This window comes from Somniosus microcephalus, chromosome 2 (assembly GCF_052327205.1).
Source record: "Somniosus microcephalus isolate GS21.2 chromosome 2, FLI_Smic_1.0, whole genome shotgun sequence".
Taxonomy (NCBI): Eukaryota; Metazoa; Chordata; class Chondrichthyes; order Squaliformes; family Somniosidae; genus Somniosus; species Somniosus microcephalus.
The window spans coordinates 337,228,357-337,255,761 of NC_140988.1; the positions used below are offsets into that span (position 1 = coordinate 337,228,357).

Consider the following 27,405-nt stretch of genomic DNA (forward strand, 5'->3'; position numbering starts at 1 on the left):
GACTTGCATTTATATAGCGCCTTTCACGACCACTGGACGTCTCAAAGCGCTTTACAGCTAATGAAGTACTTTTGAAGTGTAGTCACTGTTGTAATGTGGGGAGAGTGGTTGAAGCCAATAGAATAGATGCATTTAAAGGGAGGCAAGATAAGCACATCAGGGAGAAGGGAATAGAGGGTTATGCTGATAGATTTAGATGAGGAAAGACGGGAGGAGGCTCGAGTGGAGCATAAACGCTGGCATGGACTGGTTGGGCCGAATGGCCTGTTTCTGTGCCGTATATCCTATGTAAGACTAGAGGGAGCTATACAGTGGTGTTCCCAGGTGTCGGCATTGGGACCACTGCTCTTTTTGATATGTAATAATGACATGGACTTGGGTATACAAGGCATAATTTCAAAGTTTGCAGATGATTCAAAACTTGGAAATGTAGGAAACAATGAGGAGGATAGTAATCGACTTCAGGGGGGCGTAGACAGACTGGTGAAACGGGCAGACTCATGGCAGATGAAATTTAATGCAGAGAAATGTGAAGTGATACATTTTGGTAGGATGAATGAGGAAAGGCAATATAAACTAAATGGTACAATTTTAAAGGGGGTTCAGGAACAGGGAGACCTCGGGGTGTATGTACACAAATCTTTGAAGGTGTCAGGGCAAGTTGAGAAGGCTGTGCAAAAAGCATGTGGTGATCCTTGGCTTTATTACAAAAGCAAGGGAGTTATGCTAAACTTTTATAAAACACTGGTTAGACCTTTTTTATTATTATTCATTCATGGGATGTGGACGTCGCTGGCAACTCCAGCATTTATTGCCCATCCCTAATTGCCCTTGAGAAGGTGATGGTGAGCCACCTTCTAGACAACTGAGTGGCTTGCTAGGCCATTTCAGAGGGCACTTAAAAGTCAACTACATTGCTGTGGGTCTGGAGTCACATACAGACCAGACCAGGTAACGACAGCAGATTTCCTTCCCTAAAGGACATTAGTGAACCAGATGTGTTTTTACGACAATCATGGTCACCATCACTGATACCAGCTTTACTCGCCTCAGCTGGAGTATTGTGTCCAATTCTGGGCACCACACTTTAGGAAGGATGTCAAGGCCTTGGAGAGGGTGCGGAAGAGATTTACTAGAATGATACCAGGGATGAGGGACTTCAATTATGTGGAGAGACTGGAGAAGCTGGGGTTGTTCTCCCTAGAGCAGAGTAGGTTAAGGGGAGATTTGATGAAAGGTTTTGATAGAGTAAATAAGGAGAAACTGTTTCCAGTGCCAGAAGGATCGATAACCAGAGGGCACTGATTTAAGTTGTTTGGCAAAAGAACCAGAGGTGACATGAGGAAACATTTTTGTTTAACAGCGAGTTGTTGTGATGTGCAATGAATCATAGAATCATAGAAAGTTACAGCACTGAAGGAGGCCATTTCGGCCCATTGTGTCCACGCCGGCCAACAAAGAGCTATCCAGCCTAATCACACTTCCCAGCTCTTGGTCCATAGCCCTGCAGGTTACCGCATCCCAAGTGCACATCCAAGTACTTTTTAAATGTGGTTAGGGTTTCTGCCTCTACCACCCTTTCAGGCAGTGAGTTCCAGACCCCCACAACCCTCTGGGTGAAGAAATTTCCCCTCAAATTCCCTCTAAACCTTCCCCCAATTATTTTAAATCTGTGCCCCCTGATTTTTGACCCCTCTGCTAAGGGAAATAGGTCCTTTATATCCACTTTATCTAGGCCCCTCATAATTTTATACACCTCAATAAGGTCTCCCCTCAGCCTCCTCTGTTCCAAGGAAAACAAACCCAGCCTATCCAGTCTTTCCTCATAGCTTAAGATTCTCTACTCCCGGCAACATCCTTGTAAATCTCCTCTGAGATCTCCTCTGCACTGCCTGAAAGGGTGGAAGCAGATTCAGTAGTAACGTACATAGGAACAGGAGTAGACCATTTAGCCCCTCGAGCCTATTCCGCCTTTCAATGAGATCATGGCTGATCTGTAACCTAACTCCATATACCCGCCCATATCCCTTAATACCTTTGGTTAACAAAAATCTACAAATCATAGTTCCCCTTAATATATTGAAAACTTCGATCACCCCTTAACTTTCTAAATTCCAGGGAATACAACCCTAGTTTGTATAATCACTCCTCGTAATTTAACCCTTGGAGTCCCGGTATCACTCTGGTAAACCTACGCTGCACTCCCTCCAAGGCCAATATATCCTTCCTAAGGTGTGGTGCCCAGAACTGCTCACAGTACTCCAGATGTGGTCTAACCAGGGTTTTGTGTAGCTGCAGCATAACTTCTACCCCCTTGTATTCTAGTCCTCTAGATATAAAGGCCAGCATTGCTTTTTGTTTGTTTTCTGTACCTGTCCATGACATTTTACTGATCTATGTACATGGACCCCTAAGTCTCTTTGGACCTCCACTGTTTCTAGCATTTCACGATTTAGAAAGTACCCTGTTCTATCCTTTTTAGGTCCAAAGTGGATGACCTCACACTTGCCTACATTGAAATACATTTGCCACAGTTTTGCCCATTCACTTAATCTATTGATATCTCTTTGTAATTTTATGCTTCCATCTAAACTGCTTACAATGTCGCCTATCTTTGTGCCAACGGCAAACTTGGATATGTGGCTCTCTATCCAATCATTTATTTGTTAATAAATACAGTGACTAGTTGCGGCCCCAACACCGATCCCTGTCACTTCCTGCCAATTAGAGTACCTACCCATTATCCCTACTCTCTGTCTCCTGCCGCTCAGCTAATTTCCTAACCAGGTTAATAATTTGCCTTGAATTCCATGAGCTTCAATTTTAGCTAACAATCTCTTCTAAGGGACTATTTCCAAATGCCTTCTGGAATTCCATATAAATAACATCCACAGACATTCCCCTGCCCACTACTTTAGTCACCTCTTCAAAAAATTTAATCAGGTTTGTCAGGCATGACCTACCCTTTACAAATCCATGCTAGCTCTCTCTGATCAGCTTTAAATTTTCAAGGTGTTCAGTCACCCTATCCTTAATTATAGACTCCAATAATTTCCCAACAACTAATGTTAGGCTAACTAGTCTCTAATTCCCAGGTTTCCCTCTCTCCCCTTTCTTAAATAGCAGAGTAACATGTTCAGTTTTTCAATCTAAAGGAATGGTTTCTGAATCAAATCAGTGCTCTTATGGAAGAAGTCACCAGCTGGATAGGATGCATAGTTTTAAGTGTTGGTGTGTTCCCTTGAGTGCAATGATTCACATGGGTATCTGGGCTATTAGTGTCAACCCCATGGCCTTCATGAAGAGAATGGTTTGCACTTAATTAAGTGTGCCATCTAGCTTTGGCATAATGAAAGACTGTGCAAAAATACATTGGCCCAGAAATTCGGGTCTCCACGGGTGAGTACGCACGGGATACTCACCCGTAGGCCCAATGGAAGTGCCGGTTTCGTGCATGCACTGCGCATGCGCGGGAAACCGGAACTTCCGTTCCCTTAAAGGAAAGGGTTCAGAGGTCGAACACGTACGCCGGAGAGGCAGCGCGTGCGCATGGAACTTACATTTTTTTTGCAGGTTTCTCCGGGAGGGTAAGTCTCCAGGAGTTACACATATAAAAAGCAGGCGCAAGGCCTGCTTTTAACGAGGTAAGTGGTGAATTAATTAAAATTAAAACATTTTTCCCACAGGTTCATTATTTTTAAATACTTTAAAGAAAGCCCCGTTAGAAAATGTAATTAATTTGTTCAAAAATTTAAATTATTGTTTAAAATAGTTATTTTATGTAATTTATAGTTATTTTAAAAATGTGATTTAAAAAAAAAAAAATTTTTTTTTGAAGTTTTAGTGATGTTTTGGGGTATTTATAGTTTTGACAGCTCTTCCTGTCAATTTTATGAATGGGCATTTCCCTGCTACCATTGGCTCTCCATGGCTCATGTGATCCCAGGGGACGCATCAAACTAACGGCGCCCCTGGGATACGCAAACACTGCGCGCTGGCAGTTGGAGGAGGCCCAGGATCGGAATCCCACGCGGGCCCACAGCTCAACGGCCAGCGCACTAGGTAAGTGCAGGTCGGAGGCTTGCACCCGTGGGAAGTCCCCGACCCGAATTTCTGGGCCAATGTGTTTGAAATAGTACCTCATAGAAGTGGCACAAGTTCCATAGTTGATGGGCCAATTATTGAAATTTAAGCAACATTGAGGAACCTGCGCCTTCCTCCTGATACCAGCAAACTTCTTCCTCATTTAGAGCCAAGTATGCAGGACCTGGGTGACTATTGAGTTAGTCCCGATCGCCCATCACCCCTGTGCTCGCTGACCTACATTGGTTCCCAGTTAAGCAGTGCCTCGATTTCAAAATTCTCATCCTTGTTTTCAAATCCCTCCAAAGCCTCACCCCTTCCTATCTCTGTAATCTCCTTCAGCCCCACAACCCAAGATATCTGCGCTCCTCTAATTCTGCCCTCTTGAGCATCCCTGATTATAATTGCTCAACCACTGGTGGCCGTGCCTTCTGTTGCCTCGGCCCTAAGCTCTGGAATTACCTGCCTAAACCTCTCCGCCTCACTACCTCTCTTTCAAAAAGAGGAAGGCAGATTATTATCTGAATGGCAATAGATTGGGAGAAGGGGAAGTGCAACGAGACCTGGGTGTCCTTGTGCACCAGTCGCTGAAGGTAAGCATGCAGGTGCAGCAGGCGGTTAAGAAGGCAAATGGTATGTTGGCCTTCGTAGCGAGTGGGTTTGAGTACAGGAACAAGGATGTCTTGCTGCAGTTGTACAGGGCCTTGGTGAGACCACTTCTTGAGTATTGTGTGCAGTTTTGGTCGCCTTATCTGAGGAAGGATGTTCTTGCCATGGAGGGAGTTCAGCGAAGATTCACCAGGCTGATGCCTGGGATGGCAGGAATGACGTATGAGGAGAGATTGGGTCGATTGGGCTTATACTCACTGGAGTTTAGAAGAATGAGAGGGGATCTCATTGAAACTTATAAAATTCTGACAGGACTTGACAGACTAGATGCAGGAAGGATGTTCCCGATGGTCAGGGAGTCCAGAACCAGGGGTCACAGTCTAAGGATAAGGGGTAAGCCATTTAGGACAGAAATGAGGAGGAATTTCTTCACCCAGAGAGTGGTGAACCTGTGGAATTCTCTACCACAGAAGGCAGTAGAGGCCAATTCATTAAATATATTCAAGAAGGAGTTAGATATATTTCTTACGGCTAAAGGGATCAAGGGATATGGGGAGAAGGCAGGGACCGGGTACTGAATTTGGATGATCAGCCATGATCTCATTAAATGGCGGAGCAGGCTCGAGGGGCCGAATGGCCTACTCCTGCTCCTATCCTCTATGTTTTTGTTTCCTCCTTTAAGACGCTCCTCAATATCTACCTCTTTGACTGAGCTTTTGGTCACCTGCCCTAATTTCTCCTTATGTGGCTCGGTGTCAAATTTTGTTTTCTGACAGTCCTGTGAAGCCTCGGAATACTTTGCCACGTTAAAGGCGCTATATAAACACAAGTTGTTGTTGTTGTTATTACACTGTTATTTTCCCCATCTATATTAGGATATTTGAAGTCCCCCATTATCACTACTCTAAATTTCTTGCGTCTTTCTGCAATTTGCCTGCAAATTTGCGCCTCTATCTACTTTCCATTATTTGGTGACTGTAAAATTTATGTTAATTGGTCCTGTGGTGAATTTCACATTCTACTGGCAAGTGCCGCCCCTTTGACGTTCACTTTGACTGAATTGAATGGCTGCATGGCCATTTCATGGGCCAAGCTGAAGTTGGATTCTTAAAGCTAGGGTTGTGTTGGGAAAGTTGAAGCTAAACTTTTGCTGTTCTTAAAACATTGATTTTTAATTTGTATTTTGTTCTGCGCTTTAGTTTCTGCTGCAATCAAACCAGAAGTGTTTTGTTTGTTCAGCTCACCATCCCAAGATCCTCCCATACAGACTCTGGCCATCATTGTCAGCAAGCCTGTTTTGCAAAGCTCAGCAAGCTCACACTCTGCCCTTTCCACAGGAGGGTGCACCTCAATTCTCTTTACAACTTCAGGGCTTGTATCTAACCATGGGAGTGCTTGATGGGACCGTGTGGATGGATCTTTACTCCAAATCTAGCCTATGTCCAAGGAGTGCTTGATGTTAACACTGGGACAATAAGTGGAGACCTGTTCCATTCTCCATCTCGCACCATGATGAACAACATTTAATTCCAAAAAAATAGGGAGAAAACGGTTATCTTTTGTGCATGATAGCTATCAGATGTTTTGTAACCTGCAACACTTCTTAAATCTCTTAGCACATAATTTTATTTATGGCAGTAACTGACTGACTTTACTGATTTGAGATAAAACCCAGGCAACAAAAAGGGATGTGAGAGTATGAGCAAGCAACAGAAAGATGGTGAAACGTTTATAGCAGCACCGATAATATTAGTGAAGTTGCAGCCTTGTGATGCCTGTAGGTTACTGTTATTGATGGGGATAGCCCTGCCTCCATAGAATTCTCTTGATGTCTTCACCTGAAGAACGAGAGAAAATCTGATAGCAGCACCCAAAAAACGTACAGTTAGGTGAGCTGTGAAGAAAGAAGGGAGAGGAAAGATAAAGAAGAGCAAGAAAGGGAGGAGAAAGAGAGAAATGATCAGGAAATTGAAAAATATAATAATACCGTGTTTATATTGCACTGAACCATGCATTGTCCGTTACATTTTCTCTGTGATGTAAACAGAAGACCTGTTTTACTGTCTGCTCGTGTTGCTGTGAAGGCACGGCTCCACTCTTGTGTTTCAGTGCTCATGAATACAGGGCTGTTCAATAGTTTTCCACTGTTAATGAAATCTTTAAAGATCAAAAATGGCTGATAATTTCACTCATTAAAATGTGAACAGCAATGACAGCTGGTCAACGCCGTTTGTTCTTGACTTTAAAAGCTTTCCCCTTTTTTTGTAAGGCTTCACCCCCAGCTGTTTTTTTTAAACTGCAGCCAATGCACATCTTCCAGAGTGGGGACTTGTGCCAGGTGATTGGCTGAGATGCTTCTTCTGTTAGTGGCCAGGAGCTACGATGATAATTTCAATTTTATTTGCCATATGTAACTAGTACAATGGAATGCTTACTCCCCGATCACTCCCACAATAAGCTGTGGGAGCTCAGAGACACGTTGCTATTCTCCAGCGCCATGTTCAGAAAAGCCAATTCAATGGCATCCAGTGGCAGTGGGAACGCGATGTCCCTCAACCGCTACGTCACCACGGCCTCCTCCTCACTGTTGCCGGCTCCACGATGTGGTGGCCTGCTTCTCCCACTCACGGCTGTGATGATGATTACAATAACTGATCACTCCAATGATAACTGAAGGAGACTGGTGTCTCAGAGGAGCCATGTCAGGGATATAAAACCTATAAAATTCTGTCAGGCCTGGACAGACTAGATGCAGGAAGGATGTTTCCGATGGCGGGGGAGTCCAGAACCAGGGATCACAGTCTAAGGATAAGGGGTAAGCCATTTAGGACAGAGATGAGGAGGAATTTCTTCACCCAGAGAGTGGTGAACCTGTGGCATTCTCTGCCACAGAGGGCAGTAGAGGCCAGTTCGTTAAATATATTCAAGAAGGAGTTGGATATATTTCTTAAGGCTAAAGGGATCAAGGGATATGGGGAGAAAGCGAGGACAGGGTACTGAATTTGGATGATCAGCCATGATCTCATTGAATGGCGGAGCAGGCTCGAGGGGCCGAATGGCCTACTCCTGCTCCTATCTTCTATGTTTCTATAACAGAAGCATGAGCTGAGAGTAAAACGTGAACATGTCATCCGCTGAGGCCCACTTGTCTGACACAGCTTGCTGCCTTCATGATGTGAGGCAATTCCTTTGCACTATGTTTGACTCGTGACTAAAAATCTCACACGGGCATTTCCCTCCCCCCCCCCCCCTCTTGACAGCTCTGCTTGATATTGCAGTGCCTCTATTAAGGCTAATCCAGATCTGGGTGTTTCTGGGTGACTGACCACTCAGCTGTAAGCCTGTTCTAGCTGTCAGATGAGGCCAATCCATCACAGATGATATGAACAGATTAGACAACACCAGTGAGCAGTTAAGGCAACAACTTGTGCCTAGTCATGAGACCTTCTCAAGGGCAATTAGGAATGGGCAACAAATGCTTGCCTTGCCAGCGACGACCACATCCCATGAACTAATTTATTAAAAAATTACACTATTTTGTTGCTTGCTTCACTCAACCTAGGTTAATTTATTTTCTGATCTGTGTAGATGGAAGAATAACGCAATAGATATAAATAAAAACTTGAGCCATCAGGCCTGCTCCTTTTGCAGAGCATCTGCTCTGTTTTGGACCCTTCCCCAGTATTTAATCTTCTAAGGGAAAGCTAAAACCAGGAGATTTACAGAATATTCATCCACATCTCTGCTAATCGATGCTGACCTGCTACACTTTAGTCAGCCTCCCGCCCTCACCCCCTGCCCAGCCCCAGCAATCACTGAGTAATTAATCATCACTCTACCCACCCCCATAATCTTTAGTCCGATATTTATTCAGTCCGAAGAATATGTTTCTCTCGAGATAGGAAGCGTGCCTGCGCATGGGCTGTGCGAACAGAACTACACTTCCTGTTAGCCATTCATGGAACAACATCTGTTTCTGCAGTCAACGGAGCCATTGGTGTGCGATGGTCATGAGGCTGTAACACCGAGGGAAAGGTAGTTTGTGGGGAAGAAGTATAATCTCGACTGTTTCCATTGCAGTTGAAAATAGTTTTTATTTCTATAAATGCCGTCCCTTGTAAAGGTGAATTGTTCATTTTAGTCATTTTTTCCAACTGAAGTTATTTAAATTTCTTTCTACTTCCAGAGTACAGACATAACCAGCGCCATTGGCTATGATAATCTGATCCAGCACATGAACGATGGCCGAAAAACCTGCAAAGAGTTAGAAGATTTTATCAAACAGAGGTATGAGGATGTTATTGAGATTTACAGCTTTCTTGAGTTTGGCAGTCGGTTCAAGGATTTGCAATGGCGCTGGACAGCGAGAGGGTGAATTTTAAGCTGGGTAGAATTTTAAATCACCCCGCCTAGCGGGATCAGTGTGGGGGTGGAGTTAAATAGCTGTGCAAAGGCTTACCGGCCTATTCCTGCTCGATTCTGGCCCACCACCATCTTAAACAGGGCCCTTTCTTTAAGGCGGCCGAGGTGCCCCCCTGACTCAGGCGGGACACTCATTAATAATCGGCGTCCCATGACATCCATATGATCCCAGTAGCACTTTAATGGCGGGCGGCCTGCTCAGTAAAACCTGGCGGGGAAGAAAAGCACTCCCTCAGTGCTGCACTGAAGAGTCAGCCTAGATTTTGTGATCAAGTCTCTGGAGTGGGTCTTCAACCCCTGACCTTTCAACTCAGTGGTGAGTGTTACTACTGAGCCGACACTGTTTCTCGCTCCATGGATGCTGCCTGGCCTGCTGAGTTTTTCCAGCGTTTTCTTGTTATTTCTAATACCGTAGGAACTATTTTCATTGGAGCATAGAAGGCTATGAGGAGGTTTCAAAGAGGTTTTTAAAACTATGAAGGGTCTTGAGGGGTTAAATATGGAAAAACTGTTTACTTGACTGGGGAGTCAGTAATGAGGAGTCATCAATTTAAGATCCTCACTGAGAGTGAAGACAGAAGTTGAGGAAACTTCTTTTTGCAGAGAGTTTCTAGAGTATGGAAAGCTTTGTTGCTACACTTCAAATGTACTTCATTGACTGGGAAGCACTTTGGGATGTCCTGAGGTAGTGAAAAGTGTCATTGTTTCTTTTAAAGGAAGAGCAGATAAATAAAGCAGAGGAAGATGTGAGGGCTATATTTCTTCGACAGCACCTCCCAAACCCGCGACCAGTTGGCCTCAGTATCCTTTGGCTAGAAGAGTGCGAACAGGCGGAAGATGAGGTCAGGCTCAGGTGTGATTCCCTCATGATCAAATATTTTGATGTTCAGTCTCTAGGTTCACCCATGAAGAATGGCCACGAGAGGGCTAGGTACCAGCAGTGTTGTGGGTGACCATAGCATCAGGCTCCAGCACGAGTCACTGCCTGCTGGAAGTGAGGCGAGAGGGAGAATGACCACATGGATGAGGTGCCTTGTGGGTGACCATAGCATCAGGCTCCAGCACGAGTCACTGCCTGCTGGAAGTGAGGAGAGAAAAACTGTGAAAGACCAGACATAGCAGCCATAGCATCTGCTGACAAATGAACATTACCCAGACAGGGCTGATTGCCAATGGCTATTCCAGGAGCTGAGTGTGTACAAAAGCTGCCCTGATATGTTGACAGAGCTTCTTTCAATAAGGAAGCACGTTGTTTTCTTGCAGATTCTGTTTGTTTCATCAGAGAAGTAATCATATCCTCCAGAATTCTAGGGAATCTAGAACCAGGGGTCACATTCTCAGAATAAGGGGCCGGCCATTTAGGACTGAGATGAGGAGAAATTTCTTCACTCAAAGACTGATACCTGGGATGGCAGGAATGACGTATGAGGAGAGATTAGTTCGATTGGGCTTATATTCGCTGGAGTTTAGAAGAATGAGAGGGGATCTCATTGAAACTTATAAAATTCTAACGGGACTAGACAGACTAGATGCAGGAAGGATGTTCCTGATGGCGGGGAGTCCAGAACCAGGGGTCACAGTCTAAAGATAAGGGGTAAGCCATTTATGTTGTGTATGTAATATGTGTGCTACTTTGAACCTATGGACAGGACTGCACTACTTGTTGGGCGTAGTGATACGCAGTACCACTCCTGGCCATAGGGGTATAAATAGTACTGTGGGTACTGATCTCCCCTCAGTTCCCGCCTGTGGGCATGAAGTAAAGACCTATGTATAGTCCCTACCTCTAACCAGTAAAGACCTGTTTTATTGTTACTGATTAAGTCTGAGTATTAATTACTAGCACTGTTGCCTCACAGCGCCAGGGACCCGGGTTCGAATCCGGCCTCGGGTGACTGTCTGTGTGGAGTTTGCACATTCTCCCCGTGTTTGCGTGGGTTTCCTCCAGGTGCTCCGGTTTCCTCCCACAGTCCAAAGATGTGCGGGTTAGGTTGATTGGCTATGATAAATTGACCCTTAGTGATAGGGGGATTAAATACGTGGGGTTACGGGGATAGGGTGGGATATGTGTTGGTGTAGGGGTTACGGGGATCGGGTGGGATATGTGTCGGTGCAGGCTCGATGGGCCGAAATGGCCTCTATCTGCATTGTGGGGTTTCTGTGATTCTGTGATTTAACACTGGCGACGAGTCTGATTCGGACCCTGCGGCAGTCACTCCACGGCAGCTTCGTCCACAGCCAGGACGTTGCAGAGAGGTTTCCACCCTCTCCACCCCACTGGAAGACATCCTGACCTCGGAGCCTCCATCGGCGACCGTCAGCTTCTTCTCCAGCTTGGTGGTGGGTAAGCCGTTGTCTGAGCCGGGCAGCGACGCGACAGGCAGTCGACCGCGTTGGCCGCACGAACGGGGCTGGGGGAGCTGGAGGAATAGGGCGCGAGAGCCGCTTCGAGCGGGAGGCGTTTCAACAGAGCGATCGCATCTCCTGATAAGAGCCGAGAGCCGCTTCGCGATCCAGCGATCGCATCCGCTGATAAGGGCCGCACTCGGGCGATCGCGGCGAAGATAAGGGCCGCACTCGGGGGCTGAAGGGAGACAGCGTTGGGGGACGGGTGAAGACCGCCAAGCGCGGGAAAACCGCCATTTTGTGGGCGGAGGACGACGGCAAGAGCGGGAAGCCGCCATCTTGGATAGCAGTAAAAAAAAAAAAAATCTGAGAAATTGCAAATCTGATAAAGTACTACAATGCCTAAACACGGGAATATTAGCAACTTTGATAGTGACATCGAAGATTGGGCCATATATGTTGAACGAGTTAAAAATTATTGTAAGGCCAATAAAATTCATGAGGCTGATAAAGCACTAACATTGTTAAATTTAATGGGTGCGAAGACATACGGGCAATTGAAACACCTGTTATCACCAGATGAACCGGCGGATAAGACGTTCGATGAGATTGTTACTGTCCTGAAAGATCATCTAAACCCCACGCCGCTGATGCTAGCGGAACGATTTAAATTTTACGACAGAAGGCAGCTACAGCATGAAAGCAATGCTGATTATTTGCTGGAATTGCGTAAATTAGCGAAATATTGCCAGTTTGGAACGGGACTGACAGAGGCACTTCGAGACAAATTTGTGTGTGGTTTATTTAAACAGGATACACAAAAGCGACTGCTCGAGGAGAATGAGCTGACGCTTGAGAAGGCGGTCACTATGGCAGCAGCACACGAAGCCGCAGCGAGAGGCACGGCAGTAATGCAGCTATGGTCACCGGAGCTCAGTGCACACAAATTGAGTGTGAGTTCTGGCAAATGTTATCGTTGTGGAAAGACAACGCATGATCAGAACCAGTGTTGGTTTAAAAACCAAGAATGTAGAACTTGTGGTAGGCTTGGACATATAGCTAGAGTATGCAGGTCAGCGAAGAAGACCAGCAACAAGAAGTCACCGCAAGGAAAATACGCAAAGGTACACAAGGTGACCGAACAGGAGTCCGATTCAGACGCTAGCAGTAATGAACTGGCTAGCTTAAGAGTACTCAACGCTGGTAAGGGTGCAGACCTCCAGACAATTTGGGTCACTCTTCAGATAGAAGGAGTCCAAGTAAAACTGGAATTGGACACTGGATTGGCATTGACGGTCATAAATAAGAAAGATTACGGAAAGTTATTCCAACATATTCCCCTACAGGATACGGGGATTATATTGGAAACATACACGGGGCAAAGAGTGTACCCCATCGGGAAAATAGAGGTTGCAGTGGTCCACAAGGGCGAAGACAGTCAAATAATGGACTTATATGTGATATCTGAAGGAGGTCCTCCACTACTAGGACGGGAGTGGATTAGGAAAATGAATATGGACTGGCATTTCCTACAAACAATAACGAGTGAGAACTCGGTGAAGATAGTCGGCCCAGACTCTGGAACGGATGATGGTAAGCCCAACTCAGGTGCAAAAGACAAAGTTTCAGCACAGAATTCCACTGAGCAACAACAACATAGTTTAACTGTGGATTCTGAGTCTGGCAAGTCTACTGATGTGCCCATTTCTGAGGGACACCGGGCTCGAACTCAACTCCATTTCAAACTACAACAGCAATTAGAACAAATGCTTCGCCGTTGTGAGCAAGAGTTGAATGCAACGAAAGAGTTCTTTGATATAGAGTTGGAGAATCTGGAAAGACAACAGAAGCAACTGATGGAGAAAATGGAGCAGGAGCACACAAAACGTCTGATGTCAGAGGAGTTAACGGTCAGCCAACTCCTGCATATGCTGAAGGACAGGACTCTGAAATGGGAAAAACTTGAACACGAACTTCAATATTCAAACGAAAGGGGTTCGGAGCTCTCAAAGGTTATTGGAAGAGCTGAGGTGGCAACACAGACTGAGATGACTGCAACAGAGCAGCCCTTGGATGCCAAAAGTACGCTGACTCACGTCAACGCAGAACAACAGACCGCTGAAACAGCTGCTCCGGTAGAGGGATTGAATAGTCCGATCAATCAATCTCCAAAAGAAGTTGAAGTAGTAAAATCTCAAATGAGGTCATTAGTAAACGACTTGCTGAAAGCCCAGAAAAAGCTGGATGAAGAGGTACGCATGAAGAAGTCTCTTCAGGAAAGATGTCTGGACTTGGAACAAAAGCTGGCTAACGCCCAGCTGGGTATGGAGGAAATAGAAGACCCTCTCGCTGGCCTAGATCAGGACGACACCGAATATTACTATGTCCTGTCCTGCCCAACTTGTAACTTCGACTCCCACCATACAGAAATCATGGAGGAGCACCGAAAGTCTACGGAACATCGGGAGAAGGTGGCTCTACTACGGAAAAAGGAGGGAGAGAAGGAGGAACTGCGCATGCAGCTGGCAGCTGACAGTGGAGCCCAGAGAGTCTCCAAGAAGCAGAAAAGGAAAAGTCGAAACAGAAGATGACCCATCTGAACCATTATTACCTCTACCAGATCACACACGTGGTCCCTCCGAACGGAGCCAATTCAGTTCGGAAGTTCAAACTGTTAAATCCATGGAAGGACTATTGAATGAGTCACTCCAGCAACGTGAACCGACTCCACCACAGAGATTGAATCTGTGAACTGTTTTCCGCAGAGACTGAATCTGTGATCTGTTTTGACATGAAGTTATCTATGTTATTCTGTTATGTAAACCTGAAGTTATATATGTATATATGTTATTACGTTATGTTAAATGGGGAGATGACTGTAAAGCTAGGAAGGGAGGAATGTTGTGTATGTAATATGTGTGCTACTTTGAACCTATGGACAGGACTGCACTACTTGTTGGGCGTAGTGATACGCAGTACCACTCCTGGCCATAGGGGTATAAATAGTACTGTGGGTACTGATCTCCCCTCAGTTCCCGCCTGTGGGCATGAAGTAAAGACCTATGTATAGCCCCTACCTCTAACCAGTAAAAACCTGTTTTATTGTTACTGATTAAGTCTGAGTATTAATTACTTGAACAACTCACAGATTTAACAATTTAGGACAGAGATGAGGAGGAATTTCTTCACCCAGAGAGTGGTGAACCTGTGGAATTCTCTACCACAGAAGGCAGTTGAGGCCAATTCATTAAATCTATTCAAGAAGGAGTTAGATATATTTCTTAAGGCTAAAGGGATATGGGGAGAAGGCAGGGACAGGATACTGAGTTTGGATGATCAGCCATGGTCTTATTGAATGGCAGAGCAGGCTCGAAGGGCCGAATGGCCTACTCCTGCTCCTATTTCGTATGTTCTTAAAATCAAAAATATCGACAGAAACAAAAGACTTTTTGAGTTAACAATTTTTTTTAAACTGTTCAGTTTTTAAAAGGGAGCCCTGGAGGTGATTTTGCCTTCTTGGTGGATTTTCTGCTTCTCATTCATTCAATACAATTAAATAGAAAGCCGTGGTATGGGGTTTAAAAAAAATAAATCACCCAGGCCCTCTAAACCTTTGTCTCCACATAGAAGCTATCCTGGCCAGTTGCTCTTCTCACTCACTGTACCCAAGGCTCCCATTTTGAGCCACTCCGCTATTATTTCCTTCTCCTGACATTGCTAGTAGTTTTTATTGATGTCTTTCACACGGGGAAAGGATGTTTTTGTCCATTAAATGCATATTATCTATTTAGCTAGCTAGTTATCTATCTATATATATATATATATATATATATAAATGAGTTGGTTTGTCTGTCTGTTTGTCTGTCTGTCCGCTATACACTCAAAAGTTATAGAGCGTACCTACACGCATGTTATATCAAAAGAAAGCTTATCATCAGGAGAGTCTAATAGGCATATTTACTTTTTGGTCAGACAAAAATAGTTCGGACACTATACAAAAACCGTTCAAAAATCCGCTCATTACTGGTTGACCAATCCTACTGCTCATTAACGTTGAGTGACGTGATGGTTGACCAATCCTACAGTTCAGTGACCTGATGGTTGACCAATCCGCCGTCTGTGGGCGGGCCTAATCCTGTAGCCTCCCGAAACTTTGCCGCTATTTTTTTCATCCCCACAGCGACAGCACCAGCCAAACAAACCCCCACATTGCGGCTCCGGGAGCGGGAGGTGAGTTGGAGTCACTCGGGCCGGGCCTCTCAACCGCTCGGCCCGAGACACAGAGCGGGCGGGGGAGCGTCAGCGGCCGGCCGTAAACCGCGCCGTGTGGCCGCACGCACCGGGAGCTCAGCTGGGGTCCGTCTTGGCCCGAGAGCCCGGCCGGGCCTTCAGCGCTAGGCCCCGCACGGCCACCGCGGCCGGGCTCAATTTTCAAAGCCCTTCCCCGGGTGCCGAAAGACAGGGAGGGAGGGGGAGAGAGAGAGAGAGGGGACAGACAGGGGCAGGGAGAGAGAGGTGGGGGGGGAGAGAGAGAGAGAGGGGCAGGGAGAGAGAGGGGAAGGGACAGAGAGAGGGTCAGGGAGGGAAAGAGTGACACAGAGCGCGGGAGCGGCAGCGCCCAGCCGTAAACCGCGCGGCCCAAAAAAGCCCTGGCAACGCCGGGCCCCCCCAGCTAGTTATTTATAAATCACAACGCTACTCCGTTCAAATATGTTTTTATCAGTCAAGGGCCTGTACCACCTCTGACAGATTGTGTTGTGGTGAAACTGTGCTCTGTTTCAGCCAACCTTGGCACTCAGTTTCAAGATCTGGAGAGACTGTTGGTTATCCTTACCAGTGATGCTGTCATTCAGCTGAAAATCTCTGCTGTTTCCTGAGGTGGGAGGACAAGTTGATAAAGCTGTACAATAAAAACCATGTATGGGTGTGGTAAACCACTGTTTGTATTCCACTGTGTACATGTCTGTACATGCCTCGGCTGACTCCTCCCACGAGTCCAGGTATAAAGGTGACTGCTCCACAGTCCCTCTGTATTCTGGACTGGTCGACCACTCGAGGCACACCTTCATTCTCTTGTTAATAAAAGCCTGTTAGTTACTCGCTTAACCTCAGTCTTTTGAGTAATTGATAGCGCATCAATTTTATTAACAAGATTTTTTATAATGGAGAAGATCCTCACACCAGCATGCCTGGACTTAGACCATCGGGAGGCGGACGCATCCACCAAGTTTGCTCACTGGCTTAAGTGCTTTGAAAAATTCCTGATCGCCTCCGCTGCAACGGTCAAATCGGATGAGGACAAACTGGATGTCCTGATCTCCAAAGTGAACCACCGAGCGTACTCGGTCATCCAGGATGCGACCTCGTACACGGCTGCTCTCAAGCTCCTCAAGGACCAGTACACGCGCCCAGTGAATGAGGTGTACGCCAGGCACCTCCTGGGGAGTCGTAAACAACAACCTGGGGAATCGACCGAGGAATACCTTCAGGCACTGTCTGTGCTTGGCCGGGCCTGTGGTTGTAAGGATGTAAAGGCCGCCATGTACACAGAGGAACTTATCCGGGATGCTTTTGTGGCGGGCCACAGGTCCAATTACACCCAACAGCGACTGTTGGAGCAGAGTGACCTCGACCTCAACAAGGCCTCTGAACTCGCACTATCATTGGACGCAGCCTACCGGGGCATGGATGCCTACTCCTCTGCACCGTGGATGCCGCGGGGAACGACAGCCTGGGACACGGTAGGACCGTCTCATAGCGCCGTGCCACCCCAGCCACATCCCAGCAACGGCCCAACTACCGCAGCAGTGTCCCAAGGCCAGAAATGCTACTTCTGTGGCCAGGCCAAACACCCCAGAGTGCGCTGCCCGGCGAAAAATGCGATCTGCTCGGGCTGCGGGAAGAAGGGACATTACGCCAGCATCTGCAGGGCCAAAGCCACCCTGAACCCCAGCAGCGCCGCGTGTGGGCCGTGCGGGCTGCCATCTTGGGCCTCCCCAGCCATGTGCGAACCACCGGAACAGCAGCCATTTTGGACGCCTCCAGCCACATGGGGATCATGGATGCCGCCATCTTGGACGCCAGCCGCCATCTTGGCCCCCAACACCGCCTCATCTGATACCCGCAACGACACACCAACCCCTACGCTGGCCTCCGTTACGCTGGACCAAGCGAGACCGCACCAACTGGCCCGGTCCACAATGGACATTAAGGTAAATGGTCACGAAACAATCTGCCTTTTTGACTCTGGGAGCACGGAGAGCTTCATCCACCCCGACAAGGTGCAGCGTTGCTCTCCCAGTCCTGCCTGCGCACCAGCGGATTTCTATGGCCTCCGAGTCCCAGTCGGCGGACATTGGCGGCTACTGCGTGGTGACACTCTTAGTAGACGGGACTGTGTACGATAATTTTAAACTCCTGGTCCTGCCCCACCTCTGCGCTGCCGTTCTACTGGGGTTAGATTTTCAGTGCCACCTTAAAAGTGTTACGATGGCGTACGGTGGACCCCTCCCCCCACTCACAGTCCGCAGCCAGCAGCTTCCAAATTGCCTGCCGCGCACCAGGTGCAACCTCTCCACACTCAGAGTCACCCCCCCCCCCCCCACTGTTTGCTAACCTCACCCCCGACTGTAAGCCCATCGCCACAAAGAGCAGGCGATACAGTGCCGGGGACAGGGTTTTCATTAAAACTGAAGTGGAGCGGCTCCTGAAGGAGGGGATTATTGAGGGCAGCACCAGCCCCTGGCGAGCCCAGGTTGTGGTCATTAAGACCGGCGAGAAGCAGCGCCTGGTCATCGACTACAGCCAGACAATAAATCGCTACACCCTGCTGGACGCTTACCCACTCCCCCGCATAGCTGATATGGCCAACCAGATCGCGCAGTACCGCGTCTTCTCGACCATTGACCTGAAATCAGCGTACCACCAGCTCCCTATCTGCCCTGAGGACCGCCAGTATACTGCCTTTGAGGCAAACGGCCGCCTCTATCACTTCCTTAGGGCTCCCTTTGGCGTCACCAACGGGGTCTCCGTCTTCCAAAGGGAGATGGACCGGATGGTCGATCAAAATGCGTTGCAGGCCACTTTCCCATATCTGGACAATGTGACCATCTGCGGCCATGACTTGCAGGACCATGACGCAAACCTCGAAAAATTCCTCTGCACCGCCCAACTCCTGAACCTGACGTATAACAAGGAGAAGTGCATATTCCGCACAACCCGCCTCGCCATCCTTGGCCGTGTTGTGGAACACGGAGTCATCGGTCCCGACCCCGACTGGATGCGTCCCCTTATGGAACTCCCACTGCCCCACTGCCTCAAGGCCCTGAAGAGGTGCCTAAGGTTTTTCTCCTATTACGCCCAGTGGGTCCCCTACTATGCGGACAAGGCCCGTCCGCTGATCAAGTCCACCTCTTTTCCCTTGACGGCAGAGGCCCGCTTAGCCTTCCACCGTATCAAGGAAGACATTGCCAAAGCCACCATGCACGCAGTGGACGAATCCATCCCCTTCCAGGTGGAAAGCGATGCGTCCGACTTTGCCCTGGCTGCTACCCTTAATCAGGCGGGGAGACCCGTGGCCTTTTCACGAACCCTCCAGGGCCCGGAGACCAGACACTCCGCTGTTGAGAAGGAGGCCCAGGCTATTGTGGAGGCTGTGCGTCATTGGAGGCACTACCTGGCCGGAAAACGATTTACCCTGCTCACTGACCAGCGTTCAGTTGCTTTTATGTTTAACAACAAGCAGAGGGGCAAAATCAAAAATGACAAGATCTTGAGGTGGAGAATCGAACTTTCCACCTACAATTGCGAGATCTTGTACCGGCCCGGGAAGCTCAATGAACCCCCGGATGCTCTATCGCGTGGCACCTGCGCCAGCGCGCAGATCGATAGACTGCGGGCCCTCCACAATGACCTCTGCCACCCGGGGGTCACCAGGTTCTTCCACTTCATCAAGGCCCGCAACCTGCCTTACTCCATTGAGGAGGTCAGGACCATGACCAGGAACTGCCAAGTCTGCGCTGAGTGCAAACCGCACTTTTATAGACCAGACAGGGCTCACCTGATAAAAGCCACTCGCCCCTTCGAGCGCCTGAGCGTTGATTTTAAAGGGCCTCTCCCCTCCTCCGACCGCAATGTGTACTTTCTCAACATTATTGATGAGTACTCCCGTTTCCCGTTCGCCATCCCCTGCCCGGACATGACCAGTGCCACGGTCATTAAATGTCTGAACGACCTCTTCACCCTGTTCGGTTTCCCCAGCTATATCCATAGCGACCGGGGCTCATCGTTTATGAGCGACGAACTCCGCCAGTACCTGCTCGCTAGGGGTATTGCCACAAGCAGGACCACCAGTTACAACCCCCGGGGGAACGGACAGGTGGAAAGAGAGAATGCGACAGTTTGGAAGGCCGCCCTGCTAGCCTTAAAGTCTAGGGGCCTTCCGACCTCCCGCTGGCAAGATGTGCTCCCCGATGCGCTCCACTCTATTCGGTCACTGCTCTGCACTGCCACTAACGCCACCCCTCATGAGAAAATGTTTGTCTTCCCGAGGAAGTCCACATCGGGGACATCGCTACCGCCATGGCTGACGTCCCCAGGGCCGGTCCTACTGAGAAGACACGTGAGGGCCCATAAAACGGACCCCCTGGTCGAGAGGGTCGACCTCCTCCACGCCAACCCCCAGTACGCTTACATTGCGTACCCGGACGGGCGGGAGGACACAGTCTCCATACGAGACCTCGCACCCTCGGGGGCCCCAGTAACCCACTACCCACTACCACCCCCCCCCCCGCACGATCCAATATCCAACCCCAGCAGACGGCACGCCTGGGCCCCGCGGCCCGCTCGACACCCACGAGGACTACACACCAGTGCCCCAGCCTATGCAGGACTCAACGCCGGAAGCTTCACTACCCCTGCCGTCGCCACGTCGATCACAGCGACAGACAAGACCTCCGGAGAGACTCCAATACACAAACTTTTAATACACTTCACCCCGCCGGACTCATTTTTAAACAAGGGGTGAATGTGGTTAAACCACTGTTTGTATTCCACTGTGTACATGTCTGTACATGCCTCGGCTGACTCCTCCCACGAGTCCAGGTATAAAGGTGACTGCTCCACAGACCCTCTGTATTCTGGACTGGTCGACCACTCGAGGCACACCTTCATTCTCTTGTTAATAAAAGCCTGTTAGTTACTCGCTTAACCTCAGTCTTTTGAGTAATTGATAGCGCATCAATGGGATCCTAGGTTTTATAAATAGGAGCATAGAATACAAAAGTAAAGAGGTAGTGCTAAACATAAGAACATAAGAAATAGGAGCAGGAGTAGGCCATATGGTCCTTCGAGTCTGCTCCGCCATTCAATAAGGTCATGGCTGATCTTCTACCTCAACTCCACCTTCTTGCACTATCCCCATATCCCTTGATTTCCTTAATATCCAAAATTGTATCGATCTTTCTTGAATATACTCAACGACTAAGCATCCACAGCTCTCTGGGGTAGAGAATTCGAAAGATTCAAAACCCTTTGAGTGAAGAAATTTCTCCTCATCTCAGTCTTAAATGGCCGACCCCATATAAACCTTATACATATTGACGAGGCTGCAGTTGTAATATTGTGTACAGTTTTGGGTGCCTTACTTTAGGAAGGATTCCAAGGTCATGAAGAGGGTGTGAAAGAGATTTAGCAAGATGATAGCAGGATGAACAGGTTTGCTTATGACTGGAGGAACTGATTTTCTTTTCACTGGAGCAAAGGAAGATTAAGCAGCGATCTTTATACATGTGTACGAAATTGAGAGGTTTTGATAAAGTTAATTGGGGAAAAAAACTAAATTACACTGGTCAGTGAGTTGGTAACTTGAGGACAGAAACTTAAGATCATCAACATTATCAGAAGAGTAAAGGGAGAGTTTTGGGCAGAGGATTGTTGTGACATGAAGTGCCCTATCAGAAATAGGTTGGTGGAACCGTAGTCCACATTGGCGTTTAAAAAGGAAGTGGATAAATATTTGAAAAAGAAAAATTTTAAAGGATATGGGCAAATTTGACAGTTGTAGGCAGTCTGACAATTTTCTACTATTTTCCCCAGACCTACCATCAAGCACCCCAGATGAGGTATAGAAGGGGTTAGATGAAGAATAAAGCACCCTGTACACACTCCCATTAGTATTCTCATGTCAGATACAACATGTTGTGGCGGAGCCACCAGAGGACTCAAAGCAGTTGTACATAATTCCTTTAACAGCAATGTAGTTATAGCCTGTGTCTGTACCTTTAATTACACTGTGTAACTGTACTCTTCCTAGTTACCTTTACAGCGCGGTCTTAACATGATGACGTCATGCCGTTCGTCACGTGATCCCCCAATGGCGGGAAGAACATGATGACGTCATGACGTCAGCCATCGGACCAGCCCAGCAGTCCTCATGGAGCCTTCAGAGAGAACAGACCTACTATCTGTTGTGTATGTAATATGTGTGCTACTTTGAACCTATGGACAGGACTGCACTACTTGTAGGGCGTAGTGATACGCAGTACCACTCCTGGCCATAGGGGTATAAATAGTACTGTGGGTACTGATCTCCCCTCAGTTCCCGCCTGTGGGCATGAAGTAAAGACCTACGTGCAGTCCCTACCTCCAACCAGTAAAGACCTGTTTGAGTTATACGTTTAAGTCTTTGTGTTAATTGTTCAATACAATACACATACTTAACATTGGCGACGAGTCGGTTCGAACCCTGCGGCAGTTATTCCACGGCGGCTTCGTCCAAAGACAGGACGTTGAAGAGAGGTTTCAATCCTCAACACCCCACTGAATACTGAAGGGCAGCAGAAATCCTGACAGCTTCCAGCGACTGGAAGCGACAGGCATTAGGACCCTGAAGCCTCCATAACCTCGTGGGTAAGCCGAGCAGCGTTGGCTGCAAAGACAGGGCCACCGATCGGGAGATAAGGGCGATCGCAATCCCTGATAAGAGCCGCGGTGAAACGCGCGAGCGGGTAAGCCAGAGCCCGGGAGGGAGCGAGCAAGAGCCGCGCGAGCGGGTGAGCCAGAGGCCGGGAGCCACTTCAAGCGGGAGGCGCTTAGCGGGCCAGCGATCGCACCGGTGATAAGGGCTGAGAACCGCTTCGGGCGGGCGGCGCACCAGCGATCGCACAGGAGATAAGGGCCGCAGTCGGGCTGAAAGTCAGCGACGAGAAGCGTGGGAAAACCGCCATTGAAGTGGGCGGGGAGAGCGAGAAGCGCGGGAAAGCCGCCATTTTTCGCGGGAAAACCGCTGGGGAAGAAGGCAGAAGCGGGAAACCGCCATCTTAGAAAATTAATAAGAATTTTCAGAAACAAGAAATAAGTGAAGCAATACTTGTGTTGTTCTCGAGAAGAGAAGAAGATGCCTAAACACGGGAATATTAGCACCTTTGATAGTGACCTCGAAGATTGGGCCATATATGTTGAAAGAGTAAAAAATTATTGTAAGGCCAATAAAATTCGTGACCAAGATAAAGCTCTAACATTATTAAATTTAATGGGTGCGAAGACATACGGGCAATTGAAACACCTGTTATCACCAGATGAACCGGCGGATAAGACGTTCGATGAGATTGTTACTGTCCTGAAAGATCATCTAAACCCCACGCCGCTGATGCTAGCGGAACAATTTAAATTTTACGACAGAAGGCAGCTACAGCATGAAAGCAATGCTGAATATTTGCTGGAATTGCGTAAATTAGCGAAATATTGCCAGTTTGGAACGGGACTGACAGATGCACTACGAGACAAATTTGTGTGTGGTTTATTTAAACAGGATACACAAAAGCGACTGCTCGAGGAGAATGAGCTGACACTTGAGAAGGCGGTCACTATGGCAGCAGCACACGAAGCCGCAGCGAGAGGCACGGCAGTAATGCAGCTACGGTCACCGGAGCTCAGTGCACACAAATTGGGTGTGAGTTCTGGCAAATGTTATCGTTGTGGAAAGACAACGCATGATCAGAACCGGTGTTGGTTTAAAAACCCAGAATGTAGAACTTGTGGTAGGCTTGGACATATAGCTAGAGTATGCAGGTCAGGGAAGAAGACCAGCAACAAGAAGTCACCGCAAGGAAAATACGCAAAGGTACACAAGGTGACCGAACAGGAGTCCGATTCAGACGCTAGCAGTAATGAACTGGCTAGCTTAAGCTGTAATGAACTGGCTAGCTTAAGAGTAATCAACGCTGGTAAGGGTGCAGACCTCCAGACAATTTGGGTCACTCTTCAGATAGAAGGAGTCCAAGTAAAACTGGAATTGGACACTGGATCGGCATTGACGGTCATAAATAAGAAAGATTACGGAAAGTTATTCCAACATATTCCCCTACAGGATACGGGGATTATATTGAAAACATACACGGGGCAAAGAGTGTACCCCATCGGGAAAATAGAGGTTGCAGTGGTCCACAAGGGCGAAGACAGTCAAATAATGGACTTATATGTGATATCTGAAGGAGGTCCTCCACTACTAGGACGGGAGTGGATTAGGAAAATGAATATGGACTGGCATTTCCTACAAACAATAACGAGTGAGAACTCGGTGAACATAATCAACCCAGACTCTGGAACTGATGATGGTAAGACCAACCCGTGTGCAAAAGACAAAGTTTCAGCACAGAATTCCACTGAGATAGAGAATTCTGAGTCTGTCCAGTCTACTGACATGCACATTTCTGAGGGACACCGGGCTCGAACTCAACTCCATTTCAAACTGCAACAGCAATTAGAACAAATGATTCGCCGTTTTGAGCAAGAGATGAATGCAACGAAAGAGTTCTTTGATATAGAGTGGGAACATCTGGAAAGACAACAGAAGCAGCTGCTGGAGCAAATGGAGCAGGAGCACACAAAACGTCTGATGTCAGAGGAGTTAACGGTCAGCCAACTCCTGCATATGCTGAAGGACAGGACTCTGAAATGGGAAAAACTTGAACACGAACTTCAATATTCAAACGAAAGGGGTTCGGAGCTCTCAAAGGTTATTGGAAGAGCTGAGGTGGCAACACAGACTGAGATGACTGCAACAGAGCAGCCCTTGGATGCCAAAAGTACGCTGACTCACGTCAACGCAGAACAACAGACCGCTGAAACAGCTGCTCCGGTAGAGGGATTGAATAGTCCGATCAATCAATCTCCAAAAGAAGTTGAAGTAGTAAAATCTCAAATGAGGTCATTAGTAAACGACTTGCTGAAAGCCCAGAAAAAGCTGGATGAAGAGGTACGCATGAAGAAGTCTCTTCAGGAAAGATGTCTGGACTTGGAACAAAAGCTGGCTAACGCCCAGCTGGGTATGGAGGAAATAGAAGACCCTCTCGCTGGCCTAGATCAGGACGACACCGAATATTACTATGTCCTGTCCTGCCCAACTTGTAACTTCGACTCCCACCATACAGAAATCATGGAGGAGCACCGAAAGTCTACGGAACATCGGGAGAAGGTGGCTCTACTACGGAAAAAGGAGGGAGAGAAGGAGGAACTGCGCATGCAGCTGGCAGCTGACAGTGGAGCCCAGAGAGTCTCCAAGAAGCAGAAAAGGAAAAGTCGAAACAGAAGATGACCCATCTGAACCATTATTACCTCTACCAGATCACACACGTGGTCCCTCCGAACGGAGCCAATTCAGTTCGGAAGTTCAAACTGTTAAATCCATGGAAGGACTATTGAATGAGTCACTCCAGCAACGTGAACCGACTCCACCACAGAGATTGAATCTGTGAACTGTTTTCCGCAGAGACTGAATCTGTGATCTGTTTTGACATGAAGTTATCTATGTTATTCTGTTATGTAAACCTGAAGTTATATATGTATATATGTTATTACGTTATGTTAAATGGGGAGATGACTGTAAAGCTAAGAAGGGAGGAATGTTGTGTATGTAATATGTGTGCTACTTTGAACCTATGGACAGGACTGCACTACTTGTAGGGCGTAGTGATACGCAGTACCACTCCTGGCCATAGGGGTATAAATAGTACTGTGGGTACTGATCTCCCCTCAGTTCCCGCCTGTGGGCATGAAGTAAAGACCTACGTGCAGTCCCTACCTCCAACCAGTAAAGACCTGTTTGAGTTATACGTTTAAGTCTTTGTGTTAATTGTTCAATACAATACACATACTTAACACTATCGATGTATTCCAGCAGTTTCCAGTTTAAACCAGTTTTGTTTCATTAAAGTTCTTTGTTTTAATTGCCTGAGTCGAACCCAGTCTTTTCGCTAGGAACCTCCGTTCCTACATCGGTGACCCCGACTTCTACGAACGATTTTCGTGGAAGATTCAGCATGGATATGAACGCCGTGACCCTGAAACTGCCACAATTCTGGGAGCAACAACCAGCCGCCTGGTTTATCCAGGCTGAAGCTCAATTTGCCACCTGGAACATCGTTGCGGATTCGACCCGTTACTACTACGTGGTCTCCGCCCTCGACAGCGCCACAGCCTCGCGGGTCGTCCGCCTCCTCGGTAGTCCACCGGATGACGGCAAGTACAATACTCTAAAGGCGCGGTTGCTCCAGGTCTTCGGCCTCTCTAAGTCGGAGCGCACTCGCAGACTTCTCACTATGCCCGGCCTCGGGGACTCCAAACCGTCTGAGCTCATGAGCCAGATGCTCACGCTCTTGGGTGCCGAACCGGAATGTTTCCTTTTTAGAGAATTGTCCCTCTGTCCGCTTCCAGCACCGGTACAAACTGCCTTAGCCAGCTCTGCGATCACAGACTGCGCTGAACTCGCGGCAGAAGCTGCCAAAATATTCACGGTAACCCAACAATGCTGCGCAGCCACGAGGCACCCAACCCCCACAGACGTGACTCCAGCTCCTCAGGCGGTGGGATGGTGCTGCTACCACGCCCGTTTTGGCGCGAAAGCCAGACGCTGCTGTCCTCCCTGCAGTTTTTCGCCCCCCCAAAAAAACCACAACAAAACTCCCGCAGCGTTTTTCGCGAAGGAGGACCGGGTCTAAAGGGTGCACCGCAGCCGCAATGTCCGCTGGATCTGCAGGGAAGCTGCTTTACGTCACAGACTCCCTATCAGGTCGTCATTTTCTCTGTGACATCGGCTTGCAGTGCAGTATCCTGCCCGCGTCGAGGCTTGATCTCCAAACCGGGGCCCACGACCTTCCCCTCGAGGCGGCTAATAGCGCGGCCATTCATACCTTCGGGAAGCGGCGGGTCCAACTGAGCTTCGGCGGTCAGCGCCTCTTTTGGGAATTCGTCACGGCCAAGGTCTCGCAGGCCATCCTGGCGGCAGATTTTCTGCGCGCGAACGGGTTCCTTGTCGACGTCCGGCACTGCCGTCTAATCAACGCAGCCACGTTCAATTCGATCCCCTGCCACCACAGCACCGCCGTGTCGTGGTCCGTCGCCTGCGCGTGCCCATCGGCAGATAAATTCACTCACCTCCTCGGGGAGTTCCTGGAGCTGACCAGGCCCACTTTCTCTTCCTCGGTCACGAAGTATGGTGTGGAGCACCGTATCACCACGACGGGCTCCCCGGTTTACGCACGGGCCCGAAGGCTGGAACCCGGCAAGCTTGCGGCGGCGAAGGCAGAGTTTGACACCATGGAGTCGCTGGGAATTATTTGACGGTCAAATAGTCCCTGGTCCTCACCGCTCCACATCGTTCCCAAACCTGGCAGTGGCTGGCGCCCCTGCGGGGACTACCGACGTCTGAACGACGCTACTACCCCCGATCGGTACCCGATCCCACATATACAAGATTTTTCGGCCCATTTGGCAGGGAAGTCCATTTTTTCTAAGGTTGACCTCGTCCGCGGGTATCACCAGATTGCCGTTCATCTGCAGGACATTCCGAAAACTGCGGTTATCACACCGTTCGGGCTTTTCGAGTTCCTCCGTATGCCGTTCGGTTTAAAGAACGCAGCACAAGCTTTCCAGCGGCTTATGGACTCT

The 27,405-nt window shown here is 48.2% G+C and overlaps 1 protein-coding gene across 4 annotated transcripts in view; it reads left to right on the forward strand.

Annotated features, from left to right (window-relative positions):
- pstpip2 (proline-serine-threonine phosphatase interacting protein 2) overlaps nt 1–27,405 on the forward strand; it is a 200,708-nt gene that overhangs the window by 43,493 nt on the left and 129,810 nt on the right. For 3 of the 4 annotated variants that reach the window (XM_085975407.1, XM_085975408.1, XM_085975406.1), the window contains exon 2: nt 8,879–8,979. In XM_085975407.1, the coding sequence (XP_085831533.1) occupies nt 8,879–8,979 (101 nt within the window). Of the gene's footprint in view, nt 1–3,536; nt 3,645–8,878; nt 8,980–27,405 lie in introns of those variants that run through there. The other variant, XM_085975409.1, reaches the window with a different exon arrangement.